At 37.4% G+C, this 19,181-nt stretch overlaps 1 protein-coding gene across 1 annotated transcript; it reads right to left on the bottom strand.

Moving 5' to 3' along the window:
- Window positions 1-228: 228 nt before the first annotated feature.
- Window positions 229-19,147, bottom strand: LOC116288807 (uncharacterized). Its single transcript, XM_031695648.2, has 20 exons — window positions 18,772-19,147; window positions 16,422-16,621; window positions 15,003-15,153; window positions 14,155-14,351; window positions 13,512-13,807; window positions 12,009-12,872; window positions 8,865-8,891; window positions 8,703-8,765; window positions 7,504-7,608; window positions 6,985-7,036; window positions 6,366-6,448; window positions 5,880-5,969; window positions 5,506-5,609; window positions 4,889-4,966; window positions 4,747-4,798; window positions 3,556-3,666; window positions 3,287-3,358; window positions 2,821-2,937; window positions 2,405-2,527; window positions 229-1,716 (listed from the first exon to the last, which is right to left on the bottom strand). The coding sequence occupies exons 1-20, from the start codon at window positions 19,080-19,082 to the stop codon at window positions 1,645-1,647; spliced, it is 3,168 nt and encodes a 1,055-aa protein (XP_031551508.1). The 5' UTR covers window positions 19,083-19,147; the 3' UTR covers window positions 229-1,644.
- Between the last annotated feature and the right edge of the window lie 34 nt (window positions 19,148-19,181).

The following is a 19,181-nucleotide window of genomic DNA, read 5'->3' as shown; positions in this document are numbered from 1 at the left end:
CCTGGAGTATGCTCAACTTATTCTTGGAAGCAGTACTAAATATATATTTTGCAAACATAAAAACGTACATCCTTTCATCAGTGCTATTTAGTAAAAAATAGTGGTACTTTTTTATGGATACAATGTTGGTATTCTGGTATTTTCCTTCATTGCTTTATCTTTTCCCACGTATCCCTTTTTCTTAAATTCTTTCCCTCGTCCTTTTAATTCAACACAAAACGATCCTGCTTATCAAGGAGTTTGAGTTTATTTTTAAAATTTTTTTTTCTTCCAGCTTTGAAGCACCATTATGACACAATTCTCACGCCATAGAAAACACATAAATAAATTGGATTGTCAAGATAAACTACCCCGAACAAAATCTCTCTTAAATATTCTTTTTCATGTATCAAACCAAAACAATTATCAAACAATTCATGACTTGGCTAAGAGATTTCACGACTGTGAAAAAAGCGGTCGAGAGGTACCGTCAGTACAGTGACTAGGCCACACTCACCTTGCTATCATTTTTCACTAGCATGAAATCTACTCTTCATTATGTATCTGTAGCCAGTGAATTTTTATCCAAAATATGATTACAGTGCAACTAGAGTGCATTCAGTCAAACTGTTGAATAGTTAGATAAATGTATCTAAATTAGATAACTATTTAGTTGACGTCACCTAAAATAGTAAAAGCGCGCCAAATAACGGTCATGCTAATCCGGGGGGTTGTTTTGCCAGAGAATGAGTGAATAGACATTCATTTGTATCAACCAACATTTCTCCCCCTGATCTCAGTAGCTGTTTACTCGTAGTTTCAAATTTAGGTGACGTCAGCTAAAATAGTAACTAACTTATCTAATTTAGGTGACGTCAACTATTCGACAGTTTGACTGAACGCACTCTACTGTAACATGGGCCACTTAGACCAGTTGGACAAGATAAGACAAGATGATAATATGTAGAATGAAAACAATGCATTCCATCTTTGGGTAGTGGAGCTAATCAGAAATCTAGGCTGCACGAGAATCGTAATTTGACCATGATAGCCATCGTCATTTTCTCGTGGGAATAAAAAGATATGTTGAAAAGCTATTGTTGTCTGCTGCTTTCTGATTGGCTCCACTACTCAAAGTTGGAATGTATTGTTTTTATTCTACAATGTTATTGGTTCTCACTGTCTTAGTGTCCCTAGTTATAGCAGTTGCACTGTAAATAAAATGTCGCCTCTGAATCCTAAAAAAAGTATAGCAAACTGGTTATAGGTATATGTTAAAGCTATGCTTACAGTGAAATGAATAGACAATATATGTCAATCACACTCAAAGGACACACATTTATATTAGTTTTAGAAGAGTTTAAGGGGTGTAGCGGTCCAAGAAAAATTAGCCATGTTTAACCTCTTAGAGAGTTAAAACCCTTTAAAAATCTACTTATGAAACGTGAAACTTCACATGAGCCATATGCGTTGAAAACGATGGATAAGACGGTGGTCTTCTTTTATGTCATTAGGGTTGGTTCATGTATAGTTCAACGTTTGTGTTCTGCCTAACTCCATTTTTATCCTAACCTTAGATTATCTTATGAGATCATTAAATTCTATTTTTGAATCCTGGAGGATGCTACCTGTGGTGTGTTCTATAGATTTAATGTTTTGCTTCTATTAATTCCCACGTTGCCTTTGGTCAGCTTCAATGGATTCAAAAAGAGCTTTGAAATTCCCAACTCCAAAACCCTAGAAAAATGTAAATGTATATTAGTCTTAGGTGCCTAAAATACATGATTTGTGGGGGAGAGGGTGGGTGAGAAATTGGGTAAAGTTATAATTTTTTTAAAAGGTGTAAATTGCTCCACTTGCATTTAGCTCTCGACTTAAAGACCCCTATCAATCTTCAAAAAATTCAATGCAAAAGTGCCCATCCTCTTATGAAAAATCTTCTTGTCCCCGCCCCCTCCCCCCCCCCCCAACAAGTTGAAAAATGTCAGATTCCACTCTTTTTACCCACCTCCTCTTTCTCTGATAGAATAATTAATGGTCCCTTAGGGGCTAGCTAGAGATTGTCAGAAGAGAGGGTGGACAATACGCTATTTGCAACATATAGCATCATTTACTACGATTACCAGAATCCCTTGCACACTTTCTTTTTTTCCCTCCATTAGCAGCAATTGTTTTAATGAGGAAATACAAATTTGAGTAATAAAGGTAATGGTAGTTAAATGACACTATCATACATGAAAATAGCTTACGGGGGGAAGTTTAGAACATTTTTTAGCCTTTCTGGACAGAGGCTTTCCATAATTTCCTCCTATATATTTTGGAGCTATTAACAGATAGCTATACAAACAGTAGAATCCCTCTATAAGTGAGTGTGAACATATAAAACAGGATAGAATGGTCATAGACTACAAGCAATACTACATACTGTATGGTTGTGTCTCTCTATCACTTCAAGGAACAAAGTTGGTCTGTCTTGTACTGGTTTTGTAAAGATCTGTAACAGGTAGCCATGCTCATCAAAGTCTACCAGGATTTTTAGCTGCTGAAGCTGAAAAGAATGAAAACAAATGAAATAAAAATGAGAAAACAAAGAAAGAAATGAAGGAATGGACAGATGAGATGAGATTTTTAGATTTGTGGATGGCAGATAGGTGGATGGTTGAAATAAATGAGCAAATGAACCAGCAAATTAATGAAGGAATGAACGAACATATAAATGAAAGAACAAATGAATGAATGAAGAAACGAAGGAATGAACAAACAAATGAACAAATGAACAAACATATAAGGTGAAAGAACAAATGAATGACTGTCAACATTATCAAACTATATGAAACTCACCACATCCAAGGACTGTTTGACTGTTATGTTTGCTGTCTTGAGCCTTTCTCTCAGGTTATCATAGTACTTGTCAGGAATAGACAAGAAGACCATCCCACGTTCCTTCAAATTGGTCACCTACAAAAGAGTTAACTTAATTTTAAAGAACCATGGGTTGTATAGCAGTAGCACCAGTCAGTATTATTGTAGCCAGCTGTGCCATAACAAATGACATGTATACATGAGTTATTTGCAGACAAACCTACAGATAATACATGTATCATGTCAAACTAAAACTAAATTTCTTGCTATTTATATCTATTTATATTGTAACTGTTTTATTTTTTGTATTTGTTGTAAATTGTCCTGTAATAAAATAAATATTAGATTAATAAAAAACAAAACATGTATCATGTCAAGTTCTCATGCTATCAGAGGATTTGTTGAATGTTCCAAGCCAATCAGATGCAAGATTAGATCAGCTTACTGTTGTTATGATGTCTGATGTGTTCAATGCTATATGCTGAACTCCTGCACTTCCATAATAGTCTATATATTCCTAGAAACCAAATGAAAAAGATCATTATCAAATAAATGCATAGAAGGGGTCTCTCCCAACCCCCAGGTGTCTATAAAAGAGTCTACTAATTCTTTGTATTCCTTTTGATCCTTGATAAACAGAAAGTGTGTACCTGTGCTGTTTAGTGAAATCTATAGCAATTATATTATAATCTGCTGTGAAAACATGATACAAACCTGGATTTGACTTTTTCTTTTTCCTGGAGCTGGTTCATTGAGGGGCATCTTGATGGTTTCTTCATAGTTGGTGACAACAATAGACCGCAGTGCACTGTATTCTGTGTGTATCTGAAAAGTACAAGTTCCCAATGTTAATAGTATGTCTGTATAATTATATGGATGGATGGATGAACGAAAGTAGATTGATGGACAGATGCATGGATGAACAGAGGCATGGATGAAGAGAGGCATGGATGGACAGGCAAATGGATGGGTGGATGGATGGATAGATGGATAAACAGATGATGGGACGCGAGGAGAGATGGATTTACAAAAAAATGGATGGATGGATGGATAGATGGAGTATGGATGGAAGGAGAGATGGATGGATTGGATGGATGGAGGGAGGGAGGGAGGGAGGGAGGGAGGGAGGGAGGGAGGGAGGGAGGGAGGGAGGGAGGGATGGATGGATGGATGCTGGATGGATGGCTGGCTGGATGGAGAGATGGATGGATGTATGGATGAAAGGATTGATGGATGGAGAGATGAATGGAAATATGAATGGAGTTTAAGAGGGAGAATCAGTGAAGGGTGGGATGGATAGTTAAAGTGCACATGAACCCTTCGACAATACTTTCAGTACTGATTCTACACGAAGTAAATAGTTGAATGGTAAAATATTTCTTGATTTGAGTGATGCGTTTCTAAGTTATGAAGGTTTATACTTCCAATATGCTAATGAGTGTGACGTCTATTAAGGCTTAATCAAATATACAAAATCGAACTGGTTCATAGAAACAGTATTTAAAAAGCATCATTATTTTACTCATGGTTTACATGAAAGCTATTTACAATTTTTATTTTCAAAATGGCCAGCATTTAGTATTACTAGTTACAACAAAAACACTCAAATACCTTACCTGACGTCATCATCATTAACATATTGGAAGTATAAACCTTCATAACTTAAAGACGCATCACTCAAATCAAGAAATATTTTACCAATCAACTATTTACTTTATGCAGAATCAGTACTGAAAGTATTGTCATAGGGTTCATGTGCACTTTAAAGGGAGTAAGGGTTTCAGAAGGGGGTGTGAATTGATAAGAGTGAATTTTTAACATTTTTATTTTGTTTCAAATACCAATTTTTTTCTGCAGATATGCAGTTTTTAGTCCCCCACCACAAGTATCCATCTCAAAACGCACCTGTTTATCATCAACAGACCAAAACCTGTGAAACTGCAAACTTTTTTCATACCTAAAATTAAAAATGAAAAACAGACAAAGTATGAAAAGGTGGAAAAAATAACTAAAAAGGCATATTTCAGTAGCGTGTGTGCCTACTCACCAATCAGCAACAGGAACCATTTGGTCATTTGGCTGGTTTCCAACAATATGGTCAATAAAATTCAATTTGCTTTGAGGCCTGGAATAATATCAAAAGAATTGTATTAGCTTTCCTAACTACATGTGCTTGGAGGTCCCTGGTACGAACTATCTTTGCACTTTCTTTTGAAGTGGGTACATTAATGGCCATTTAGGAGTACAATGTGTGGGTTCAGATGGACACTAACCATTTAAATTAAATTTTGGTGTAGCAGTATTGCATTGGCTTCTCCAGGCCTTTGGGGACTTGGGTTTAATTCCCAGACTCTGCATCACTTGTGAGTAGAGTTTATTACATCTCTCCCTTGATTTGAAAGTTCTCTAGGTTCACTGCTTTTTCTCCCTCCATAAACCCAACACACTAAATTTCAATTTGATCTAGATCGGTGAGTGATGCACTGACTTAGATCAGCCCAGAGGTTGTTTTAGGGTTCTTTCTGTGAGTTAGCCGTGCCCTGACTTAGATCAGCCCAAAGGTTGTTTCAGAGTTCAATCTGTGAGTTAGCCATGCCCTGACTTTGATTAGCCCAGAGTTTGTTTCAGGGTTCAACAACATTTAAGGGTTTTTATGTTACTTACAATTTGGCCAGTAGTTTGTCTTGATACAGAGGAGGTTTGTAGCCGGGCAGGAATAGGCCAGTGTAGTTCTTTCTCTCAACAAAAGTATGCGTCACATCACCATACTAAAATATTGGGAAAAAGTATTTATTTATTCACTTTTTTTATGCAGGAAAATTAGGAGAAAAGAAAGTTAAGAGGAAAATAATGGAAGGGGAAAGGAATGGTGACAGACTTTAAATATTTAGCTTTGCAAAAGAAGCTGAATTGTGCTATAAATTTGCAAACATGTATGTTGGGGGACTTGACTGATGTTTCTTTAATGGTGCTTAGAGCTGGTGCACAGATTACGACTATGATCTGACACTGGATAATACAACCCATTTTCTACTTACAGTTTGAACAGTTGCAAAGGTAACTGTGCCGTTTTCATCACTTTCCTCCCAAGGCTCTTTCACTGATTTTGCTCCTCGTTTTACTGATTCCTACAGAACATTCAGATGCCTCATTGTAGAAGGATAAAATAATATACTGATATTTTATTGATTTATGCATAATTTTTCATAATGAAATAAATTCTCTCAGCCTTTTGCCCAAGTTAGTAAGTAGTCAGTAAGGTGTCAGTAATTAATGTTGGTAATGGTTCGTTGGTAAGGTGTTGGTAATTGGTCAGTAAGTGGTCTGTAAGGTGTCAATAAGGTGTCAGTAAGTGGTTGGTAAGTGGTTGGTAAGTGGTTGCATGGTAAGTGGTCAGTAAGTGGTTAGTAAGGTGTCAGTAAGTGGTTGGTAAGCTGTCAGTAAGGCGTTGGTAAGTGATCAGTAAATGATTAGTGGTTGGTAAATGGTAGCCATATTTATATTCCAATTTTTTCTGCCCTCACCTTGTACAGACCAATACAATCTTCCACTTCAAAAGCAACATCTTTCACACCATCACCATGAAAAGTAAGATGCTTTCCCATGGCTAACGAAAAAATGTTTAACAAGAAAAAATACTTAAGAAGTTATAGACCTGTCTGGGAATCAAGCCCATTTCTCCCCTCCCCCCTGTCTCCCCCTGTCTCCCTCCCCCTCCCTCCCCCTGTCTCCCCTCCCCCTGTCTCCCCTCCCCCAATTAACAATAGGCCATATTTGAGATATTAAAATTCTAGCACTATATTGTAGATCTTTGGAATAAAATGTTCAAAATTGAATCGAACCTTTTAAAAAATCAGTATTCCTGAACATGTTTCCATTAATAAACTGACTAGCATTTCTATCAAAATTTTCTTATTATTGCAAAAAGGTAGGAATGTTGTATATGGTACATTATTTTTTATGCCTACAAATAAATGTATTACAAATCTGTTGGGTAATATTGTGCTGTCTACCATCCAGATATTATTCAGATAGCATTTAAGCATGCATATATAGGGACTATTAGTGTTAGATTCAGGGTACGAGCCAAGATAATAATTATTGACACCAACATATGGTGCATGATGTACATGTAATGACTACCTTCAGTGACTTCATTATTGGGAACCAGAGCAGACTTCAGAACAAAGATAATCTGGAATATATTAATGATTGAATAAATAAAGCTATTCTCATCAGTCTCTTGACTTAAGTTCCTTTGATTCCACACATACTATTATTACTCTTTCAATCAATAATAGGGTATTGATGTTTTGCAAGCATTCCCAAGCAATTCAAAAGACAAAATCAAGGTGGTCATTTTGGTGCTGTTAACAATGGATGCCAATGAGAAATCTTTTGTTAAATGGCACCAACTCTGCCCCAAGAGGCCGCGATGTAACATACAATCGTAAACCAAATCCACTTGGGTGCAATGTCTTGCCCATTTCAGACCTTGTGTCACTTATCTTGAAAATAAGATTCTTTGTTTGAGTTGTATACATATTCATTTGTCTTCTTAAGTGCAACTGTTAAACAAAGAACTAATACTCTTGGGAATGACCCATGGTCTGAAATGGGAAAACAGTGGATTAGGTCAACAATAATGGTTTTCAGACTGACCTTATCTTGTCTGACAGCATGCGAAACTTCCTCTCTTGAGCCAGTCTCTAGCCCCTTGTATGCCATTGGTTCAAAGCCCATACGTGTGCAGTAGAATGATGCAGCCTATTTCATACGGAGAGATACATTTTAGTGTCAATACATCTTGAATACTGCAGTACGTAATACATAGTTGTTATATAGCTCAACTGTCAAAGTCCATTTTTTCATACTCTGATTAGGTGAGAGCTAGGGTATCATGCAAACTGTGAACAAGTTTCAATGTTTCCCCCTTCAAGTGGTTCTCAGGGGACAACAACATGTTGTTGACTAGGTAATAGCAACACCGGAAGTAATTTCCCCAGAAATATAAGTTTTTGTAAGTTAAAAAGGATCCAATAATCAAATAATTGCTGTGTGTTCTTTGACACCTGGTACATAACAAAACACTTTTTGACTGGAACCTCGGTAAAGCAGTCTGTTTATTGTGGTCCCTCGCCATCTCAGGACCACAAAACACACTGTTTCCCTCAGTCCCAGTCAATAAGTGTTAAGTGTTATATAGTCTATATCATTTTTCGTTCTGTCATATTTTGTTTTAGTAGTTAGGGTTTTGACAAATGAGTAAAATTCCATCCATCTATATTTTTCTTTATTTCTTCTTGAAGTCCACTATAAGCCTGTATATGTTCAGTCACAAAAAAATATTATGTCTAGTTAATTTAAATATTTTATAAAGTGAGTAAAAATACAGAGAAGAAAAAATAAAATGAAATAACATATTTATAGAATGAAATGAAATGAATAAAAAAATGGCAAGAATTAAAACAAAAATAATAGTGATTGAATATTTGCATTGAAACTAAACTACGCAGTCCTATGGAAAGTATATGAATGAACATGTATATTTTTTTACTGGGTTCATTACAAAATTCATAAGCTCTGAAAAAACATTGTTACAAACGATAAACGAAACGCATTTTGAAAGATGTCGACACGTATGAATAAGATAGTCTCCTGTCCTGAACTAAACCAGGATAGCCTCTGTTTTTCGTAATGATCGAGCAGATTTTCTATTTGTTTAAGTGCTAATTAGATTTTAGTTGCATTTTTTTAAAATAAGCATGACAAATTGTTTTCTAGTTCTCGTAGTTAATATATAATATAGTTATATATAGTAATGTAGTTAATATATAATATGAACACAATTGAATACCAACCTGTTTAGCATTCCCAACCCAGAGAGTTACATGGTCAAAAGCGATCATTTTTCCAACATTTGGCTACGAAAATAAATAAAAAACTATCAATAAGTCAAATACTGGAGCAAAGAGAACCGAAGAGCTCTAAAATTAAGGGGAAAACGCAGCTCTTTGCCTCACCTTTTCGCCTTTTTCCGTATATGACGTCTTGAAAAATAACAAAATACATTTAGAAATAAAAAAAATGATGTCAAAATCAACAGAGACCATTCACTATGATCATTATGACATACCATTTTTGAAGGTTTTTAGAGATTTTTAGGGTTCAGATGAGGAAGATTATTCTAAGTACAAGTTGATGATTCCCGTCCACGTTGCACATGGAACACTAATAACATTATGGGATGTTCAACTCCCCCACACACACCTCCACACAGGGATCCCAGTAGAATCTTTAAGACCTTCTTGTTGGCATTTCCTCTTGCTTCCACTATCTCTCTAAGGCTTATTTTTTTTCTTTTTCGATTTTTTGCACTTTGTTTTTAGCATTTTACCACTCAACTTTGCCTTCATCTTTAGGCGTTTTCACTTTTTAATTCTTTGTCGTCCCATTTCCATTCTAGATCTCTCGCTCCCTCTTCAGCGTTGTTCCGGTCTTTCTTCGCCTCGGTTTAACCGATTTTTACTAGCTCGTGGGCGTTCTCTCAAACTCAGAAGAGGCAGTTGACAGATTGCATATTTTTACAGCTGTTTTCCCCCCATTTACCCACCTTTTGTGTGTTCAACTATGTCTTTTCTCAGCTTACACATACGTCCCGGTTCTGACTATTCTTTTTTCTATTTTCCCGGCCTTTCTTTTCTATCTCTTTTTCTTGAATTTACTACAGGGCTCAAAAATGGGCTAAAAAATGTTTTCAGTTTACGAAACGAGCGGTGAGAAACCCAGATTATGACTGAAAGTTGCTATTCGTATCTTGACGCCAAAGCGGCTTCATACGGGATTCCTGTGGATCTTGCAGGAAACTGAAGATGACTTATACCTTACGCTGCTGTACTTTACTGCACGAGGGTTTGAAAAAAAAAACTTTATTAATCAAAGCTTTTCGTTGATTTTAATTTTATTATTTGTCTTCATTTTAAGCAAGAGAGAATGATACTATCTTGTTTTATAATATATTTGATCAGTCTAAACAGATTTAGTCTGAAAGCTTTTCCTCAACAATAGATCTCTTTAGCTTGGGCGTAATGTTTTCCCATCTCAAACCACGTGTCATTCCCTAGAATATCGTTTCTTTGTTTAACGACGGTTGTACATGAGAATACACATGAATATGGATACAACTCAAACAAAGAACTTTATTCTCTAGGCAATAACATTTGGTCTGACATGGAAAAATAATTACGCCCAATCCAAAGAGGTCTATTAGCACGAGTCCAACTTGAAAAGTTCACGTTTTTAGTGCTCGATACTCTACCTCGAACTCTTCAAATTGGAATCAATGTGAAATCTAGAGGAAAAAAACATGTATAAAATCCATTCCCTTAAATTAAAAAAATATAATCATCAATTTAATATTTTTCATTCATAGTGAATTAAGAGCGAATCTCGTACGAGAGTTCATGATACGTCTGAAGTGGACGTTTTAAGGTTTTAATATATTAAGCATTTTTGCAAACGTAGATAAAATATCAGTGTCCATTCAGTGATTTCCATTGAAAATTGCCAACAAAAATCGCAAAATTAATATTAAAAATTAGCGATATGAACCTCGTACGAAATTCATTCCATTGTAACTCGAAATGATCATAGGAATCATTTTGTATTCGTATAAACCAGTTGTAGGCGATATCCTTGGGAGAAATATCCCAATACGAGAAAAAAAGTCAAACCTCAAATATTATTTGCGAAAAAAATAAAATTGAAGCCCAACCAAGAAAATTGAACGGTTTTCCTATAAGATAAAAACTGATTGACTATAACTAATTATTAGTTATGGAATCATTGTAGAATTAATATTTAAAATGATAATCAAAAAACTGATCAATATAACTCTGAATCAATCACAATTACTTTTGTGTCTAGAATTCAGTATTAAAATCATTGTACATTTTTCTAGAATATTGAAGATTAAAAATATTTTTCTTGGAGTGTGAAAACCGCAGAAATGTTAGCATTAATCTGAGAAGTTTTCGAGTGATGAGACACCGCTATTGTGACGATGATGTGTAAAAGTATTTTGTCCGATTTTTCGAGCGATGTGATTGGGTCAAAGCGTACAAGCTTTTTGATTGGACGAGACGTAGCCTCAACTAATGCCGCCAATTCTGTACTGAGTGTCCTGAATTTTTAAGATAACGTACTGAAGATTAAAATTTAATAATATATCCGTATGCGTAGTAAAATACTCATCAGTTATATTTGAATATTGTCTAATTCATACTAAATAAAACTCATATTTTCATCATTATGGATACTATATATACATATATATATTTATTTATGTCTATATATTCGTTAATTTGTTCGTTAAAACAAGATTTAAAAACGCAAAATGAAGGTATTTTGACACAACATTGAGATCGTTTAAGCTTGATCTTAATTTTCCCCCAATCCTAGCCTTTTAGAAACACAGTTTTGTGGAAAGGGGGAGGGGAGGGTGGGATGATTCGTTAAGGTTATTGAAAACCGACCCTTATCCCCCAAAAAGAATAGTTCTCAAGGGAATGATTTATGGTATGAAATAAGAAAATAATATGCCTAAGCTGAAAAGAGCTTTCTGTCTATTGCCTCCACTTTACTCAAAGCAGGTGTTTTGATCGTCACATATTATATAATCCTAAAAATATATCCAATCATAGAATGTTCTAGATTGTAATAATCAAATATGTGTCAAATATTTTCACAGTGCTGCAAATATATGTATGAATTAATTGAGATGTGTATAGCGAAATATTTCAACAAATGAGGACTATGAATTGGAAAAAAATCTCAAAATATTCACTTAATCGAAATATTATTATAATTCATCGAATCATGGTCGCTTGGATGAACTACAAAAATTGATTGGATAAAAAAAAAGATAAGGACGAAAAGGATAAGGACTAAAAGATATATTTTCCTAGTTCTAGTCTTCCGGCGAGCAAGATACAGGGTGACCATATCGTATATCTTTTGTGTTCATTAATTAAACCTCCAAATATCTAAAATAAAATATGAATTTGCATCTCACTAGAATACATAATAGCTTCCGTAATTTAAAATCTAAATCTAAATAAAAAATAAACGATATATCTCATTTTTCTTACGTGTAATTAAGGTTTTCATGAACCTCTTTCATCACCATGACTACCATTCACCCTGACAACCACGGCTTCGTTATTCGAGAATCCCATCTCGTATCGCGCGCTCTCTTTTCGCGAGTCTTTAAGAGGGCTGCTATCACAAGACTCTGTCGTCTCTATTGTCACTGTTTCTCCGATAGAATCCACCACTTCTTCGACATTTTCTCCGTTTACCTCCATTTTCACTGTCACGTCCAGCCCGTCAATGACATCCGCAGTTTTAGGGTGCTTTTCTGAATCTTCTGGTACTGTTAAAGTATCGTGGTCAGGACTATCATCGAGGTGGTCCTCAGAAATGGCTTGAACCACGTGATGAATCACGTGTTCGCCGTTAACCCCAGGAGTTTCGTCATTGTTGCTCACATTACCGCTTCTGTTGATCTGCTTCGCGCCATGCTCTTGAGACGGATCCTGAATGGTCTGTCTCTTCGTAGTTTGAATGACTGGGCTCTGGGTATTCGTGACATTACGACGAGTATGATGATGAACGACATGTCTCTCGTTACCTCTCGCGTTGTTCGGGTGGTGTTGTACCGTTACTATGGGAGACTGCGCCTGCGCGATATGGCTCACCGTCACACTCGGGACTCCACAGTTAGGCGTTGCTAGGATACCTTGGTGAAAATAGTTTGATACTTCGGTAGACACCATGGATGAAGGAGTGTTAGGGAACGTAGTGATTGGGATAGGATGCATGGATATGTGGCGGCCTGCCATTGCTTGCATGGCTTGGCTCGCACATGATCCTACTATCTGGTTTGTGCTGATAGGAGTGATGGTCATGGAAAGTTGTGGAGGACCACCAGGTATGGTGTTGTTTGATAACATCGGTGAATGTTCTGGGACCTGTTAAGAGAAAACGGTTTAAAAAGTTATCAGGATATCAGTAATGATAAAAGGGAGCTCTTTTACCCCGACGAAGGACTAGCTTCCGAAACGTCAGTACGTTTTTTCATCTTTTCACGGTGTAAAATTGACCCTTTTATCATTACTGTTTCATTAGAAACACCGAGGCAGCTCACACTAGTTTTTAGCTAGTTATCTCTTCTTATCAGGATATCAGTGCAATGAAAGTGAACAAAATTGTCTTTTCCTCCATTCATTCTATTATTCCTTCTTACATCCATTTATTCATCCATCCATTTATTCATCCATTATGTTCTATCCACTCTTTCTTCAATCCTTTCTTCTTCCATCCATTTTTCTTCCTTGCTTTCTTCTTATCCCTCCCTCCCTCCATCCATCCATCCATACTTCCTTCCATTCCTTCCTTCCTTCCTTCCATTTCTTCCTTCCATTCCTTCCTTCCTTCATTTTTTCCATTCCATTGCTTCCTTCCTTCCTTCCATACATTCATTCATTCCTGCTTTCCTTTCTTTCAACCATCCATTCCTTCCTTTCTTCATCCTTCCTTTCCCCATTATATTCCATATTCCATCCTTCATTTATTCATTCATTGATTCACCCCATCATCATCCCACCCACCTGTGAAGGCATCCCGTGCATCATTCTATGACCAGCCAACGTGTTGCTATCGACATTTGACGCGGTTTGCATCAGTGTCCCAACACTAGGCAGTGCCTGTTCTCGACTTCCACTCCCAGTGGCAGCAGTAGTTATGCTCTGATTCTCAGTAACATGGAATGAAGAACACGACTGCACAGGTGAAGATAAAGGCGATCGCATGTTTGGTGGGCCTAGCGACGACGAGCTTGATACGACGGTACTTTTGGATGAGATGACTGACATTTGCGTTGTGACTGGTGAACTGAGATTTTGACCTTTAAAAAAATCACCACTGGATTAGCTAGAATTTTATACCTTTGATTCAGTCATAGTGACTCGGGGGCAACGCTTTAGGTAGACAGCCGCCACAGTAACATATAGACAGAAAACAAGGCAATATTTAGAGAGAGAAAAAATGATAACGCCGATCCACCCTTAATGTACGGATTACGAAGAATAATGTTATAGCCGTGGCATCAAGGGAGAGACTAACCTCCCCCCCACCACAGACCGTACCTACTAATCCTTTGTACCATCTGCAATGTCAACGATTTGAAGGGGAAAATAATCAGAAAAAGTGGGAATGACTGAACAGTAACTCGAAGCACTTGGAAATACAAACCAGTCGATTCCTGGAAGCCTGAGCTGGCTGCTTCGATAGCGAGTTTCATTCGAAATGTTTCTTCCTTTCGTCGGTTTGCAAACCAGTTGTAAACTCTGCTCTCTGTGACTAGATTGGGTCCTAGCCCTTCCACGTTACTGTAGGGAACTCCTCTTTGTTCACACTCCGCTTTATTACATTGGATTACCAAAGTCTCTCTGAAAATGAACAAGAAAAAATAATATTAGAGTGGTTTTTGTAAGAGTGGTGCTTGCTTACAGCTACGACATGCCGTGGCATTGAAATGGATTCCCATAAGAACGGTTATCGTATGAGTGGGAAACATATGGTACTGATCTACAGCATGTACACGATACGACATGCCGTAACATTGCAATGGCTTGAACCCAGAAGAGATCGTATGGGTACGAAACGGTAAGAGCACGTACGCAGTACGACATGCCGTGACATTGCAGTGGTTTCTCAGAAGAACGGATATCGTATAGGTGGGAAACATACGGTACTTACTTAGAGCATGTATATGGTACAAATGCCATAACATTGCAATGGCTTCCCATAAGAATGGTTATCGTATGAGTGTGAGACATAAGTACGGTACTGACTTACAGCGCGTACGCGGTACAACATGCTGTAACATTGAAATGGCTTTCCATTGTCTTCCAGTAATTCCTCCAATCACAACGCGCAATTACGGCTACGGTAAAGATACGGAACGGTAACAGTATGCTAGAGCTTGCCACTAGTATCGTTTCACAATCATACGAAATACGAGCTGTGATTGGTCACATCGCGGTCCATATCTTATGATACCGACTTGGCACTTGGTTAATAAGAGTATATATATCTACCTTTCTTCTTTTGAGGGATTGCGCTGCTGTTCATAGGAGTGGTATAATAAGTTTGTCGAAGCAGGACCCCATTTGAATCTATTTCGTCTTGATTTCTTTGAAGGGCTTTCAAGGTCGTCCGAATACGTTCTCTTTCCTGGGTTGCTGTATTCTAGAAGTTCAAGCAAACACTACCTTTAGTAAAGCAAGGGAATGGATAAACCTTCATTTTTGCCAGGGAGGGAGGGAAGGGTGGCAGGTGGTTTTTTGTTGCATGTCCCCCAGGACAGGGACAGGGACAGGCACTGTGGTGTTAAGGAGGGGGAGAGGGCTAGGCGAAGGGGGCTCTTCACCTTTGCCTTTGCACACAAGGGTGGATTTTGGAATCTCAGTTTTGAGGAGGGGGGGGGGGGGGGTTTGGGAAAAAAAAAAAGGGAAAGAAAAAGAATCCCAAACAAATGGGGGGGGGGGGGGGGGGGGGGCTGTGACTCGATCAGCCCCCACTCTAAATCCACACATGCACTATTTGTTAATATTCACTAAATCTAAGTAACTAAGTCTCAGCATTAACCCTGTTAGTTTCATACACTTTTAAACTGATACATTTGTAATTCATAAGCTCCACCTTTGAATTCCTCCCCCCACCTCCCCCCCCCCCCCTTCCCCCAGTTTGCTCTGTCCATGAGAGAAGGACACTAATTGTAACAATTGATCTGTCTGTAAAGCTTTAGAATATGCTTTATACGCAATTAAAAAATAGACCGGTAAAAAATTTGAGGGAAATTCAGAGTCAAAATTTTACAGCATTCGTTATAAACTACAAAAACTTTAGCTAGAGTACAAACACTATAAGTGTGTAACATAAATACCACTAAATACTGCTAAATAATGCTAATCCTATTGTTTTCTATTGTTTAATTTGCACTATTTACTACTAAATAGTGCAAAGTGTTGCACACTTTTAGTGTTTGTACTCTAGCAGGGTCTTCAAGTTGCAAAATTTATAGACATATAATCATAATATAGAAGAAAACAAAATCCTTTTTTCTCTAAATTTCTTTCCCTAAGGGAAAATGTTTTCTTCTGTGCAGTATTATGATTATATATCTATAAATTTTGCAACTTGAAGCAGCAGTGAAAATATAATGCCTTGAGTGCAAAAATTCTCTTATTCCCTTCTCCCTTTCCAATTAAGTTGCAGTTCTTAAATCCTCTTGCAGATTTGTTGTTTTAAAAAACCTTCAAATTCTATAATTCGAATACCATGAAACAGCCTCAGGGCTGATCAAAGTCAGGTCACAGCTAACTCACAGATTGAATTGGGTTTAAGGAGAAGGGGGGGTCAGCAAAAATCAAGCAAAGCATATTTAATATTGCACCAGCCCCCCCCCCCCTCTCGATAAATAATGACTAGTCCCTAATATTATTATTAAGACTTACGCCGTGCAATTTCTTTCTGTTTTACTTCAAACCAGCTGTATAATATGGCTCTCTTTTGGCTTTTCATTGGTGTTCCCTTATTGAGGTGCTGCGATAGATGACTCTGATTCAATCCTGTTGATTCGACTGTCTCTCTCTGAGGAATATTGTGTTGCTGCATGTAGGATTTTATCACCCGTGCTGCTTGCCATGGATCCATTCTGGAGTAAAGATCACGTCAAGCATAAGTACCAATAATACATATATGTTCAATCTTGTCGCTACAAAAATTTTGATGGCTTTTATCATTTTTCTTTGACATCAGATAAGAAGCATGGAATGATTTTGTAATAATCATTGTTAAGTGCAAAAAAATGAAAAAATAAATAAAAAAGATTAAATAAAAAAATAAAAATATTAATTTGATTTAAAAAAAAGAAAGGCTGGCAAGAATAAAGGGAGCTATGAGCTTGTATTTAGAGATGGAATGATCAGCCTCTCTGCTCAATTCCATACCCACCCCTCCTCCCTTCCTAAAAACTTGCATCGTTAAACTTCTCTCAAGGACATTAAAGTTAGATTCTTGGCAGATGCGCCCAGAGGTTATTTCTCCTCACAACTTCCCATCAAAACAGCAAACAGCAGAGAGAATAAATAACCTCTGGACCCCAGGATAAGGTTCTTTTTTCTTTGATCAAGGTTGATTATAGAGAGCTATAAATCCTTCAACCCCGTCCGTCCCTTGATAACCCTCCCTCGCAATCTGCACAAATCTAGGAACTAAAAATCAAATCAAAACAATCAGGGTCCACATAATGGGGAAAACATAATACAGTTTGTAAATCTCCTATCCCTCCCCTCCCACATGGAAACATTTTGCACTGTGTATTTTAATAGAGTAATTCTATCCTCCAAACACAAGGGATTTGAATTCCCAGGGTGATATTTCTCAGAGGATTATACTATGCAATAAATATCCCCTCCCCACTCCCCTAAAACTTCAAAACATGAAATATGGAATATATAAAGCTCATGTGACATCCTAGTGTCCCTCCCACTTCCTACCCCCTGGGTCTCACAGCTCTAAGAATAACTTGAAGTAATATTCCAATCAAATTTATCATTGATTAATTTTACAAGCCCAATCAAGAATTATTATCTAATGTCAAAATTTTGACATCTCTTTTCACGAAGTTTAGTATCTCCAGATTGATCAGTGCGATGATGGGCCAACATGTCCGAACTCAACAACAATGGAATGCACGTTTAGATGATGGATGATACTCTTACACCAAGTGTGAAAGCCCTAATTGAACACGAAGCTACGAGAAAACAGCCCCTTAGAAAACGAAAACTAAATACCCAATACCGTGTGTTGGCGGAAATATAAATACAAAAATCATGCCAGCGTTTATTGTTTTTATTGAGGATTCGATTCTGCGCGTTTTTTACCAACGATAAACGCTTCGATTCCAAGCGAAATCGCGTCATCTTGAACATGAGAAAGTGACGCCATGTTATAAAATCAAGCGCTTCATTAAGCTTTCAGTGGTCCCCCTCGCTAAGCCGTATATTCCTCAAAAATTTCATACACAAAAGCGAAAGTGAAAAAGATATGCAGATACGTTAGCCCAAGACGACTTCCTTTAAGCCAGAAGTTAATATTTAATGGCGAGTTTCTGTATGATCGAGTGAGCAAATCATTAACACAGGAATCAATATTACGATCGGATACGTTTCATACATTATTCAAAGAGGTGTCACTGTCTTGTGCTTATGAATGCTACGGTTATTAAAAAACCGTGAAATCAGTGCAAAACAAAGTAGTTCTTGAAGGATTACAGCAATTTATCAGGCCGATTTGGTTGCTCTAGTTATTGGCGGTGCTCAGTACGTGATTGAGCGGGGAATGAAGACCCGAAGACGTGATTAAATTGCCTAGGTAGGACCAACGTGTTTTTTAGAGAACTGCTTAGAAAACACCACAGTTTGATAGCATTTGAATACCAGTTTAGAACAGCAGTAGAATGGATTCCCTTTGTTTCGGACGATCGATCATTTGTAACAGTGTGGTAAACAAGGGACTCGCATAAGTAAACGAGCAGCGGGTACGCCTCCTCTCTTTACCGCACAAAAATTGACAACAATATAAAACCAAACGACAAACGACCAATTTTTTTGAAATCAAATCGATTAAGATAATCCACATACAATAAAAGTGAATATCAAATGGGCGTAAGAGTGGAATTATTATAAACCTCGTTTTGCCCCGGGAATTTTTGGACTGGATTTGTCAATTATGACTTACTGATGAACCGAGATTTATTCACAAATATAAACATACATAGTGCAGTCTTAATTATTGACTCACCGAAGTAAATGGTCAACTACAGAACCGCGATTTACCACGGGACTTGGTGAGCTCTCGGAGATCTCCTCACTTGGGGAATAATCTCTGGGGCTTTCTCCGCCAGAAGAGCAGCTCTCTGACAACAATATCGCACGGCTCATAGGTTCTTGCTTGCATTGTTGTTCCACTTGATTGACTGTATTCGCGATTTCTTTTTCTTGTCGTTGTGCAAGAAGCGCGTCGATGGTGACGACGAGGACATCTCTGCTAATGCCGCTATCCAGTAGAGCACTGAGCAGGTTCTTTTGAAGATCGCTTACTTCACTGGCCATTCCTCCCGGGTGAGATGGATCTCACCAACAACATTCAGATGTATGATAGATGTACTGTAAGTAAAGGCTTTGGGGAACACCATACTGGTCTGTGCAAAC

The sequence above is a fragment of the Actinia tenebrosa genome, unplaced genomic scaffold (assembly GCF_029948245.1).
Source record: "Actinia tenebrosa isolate PJP-AT-01 unplaced genomic scaffold, QUT_ActTen_1.0 PGA_scaffold1__47_contigs__length_23844297, whole genome shotgun sequence".
NCBI lineage: Eukaryota > Metazoa > Cnidaria > Anthozoa > Actiniaria > Actiniidae > Actinia > Actinia tenebrosa.
This window is presented reverse-complemented; position numbering and strand designations above follow the sequence as displayed.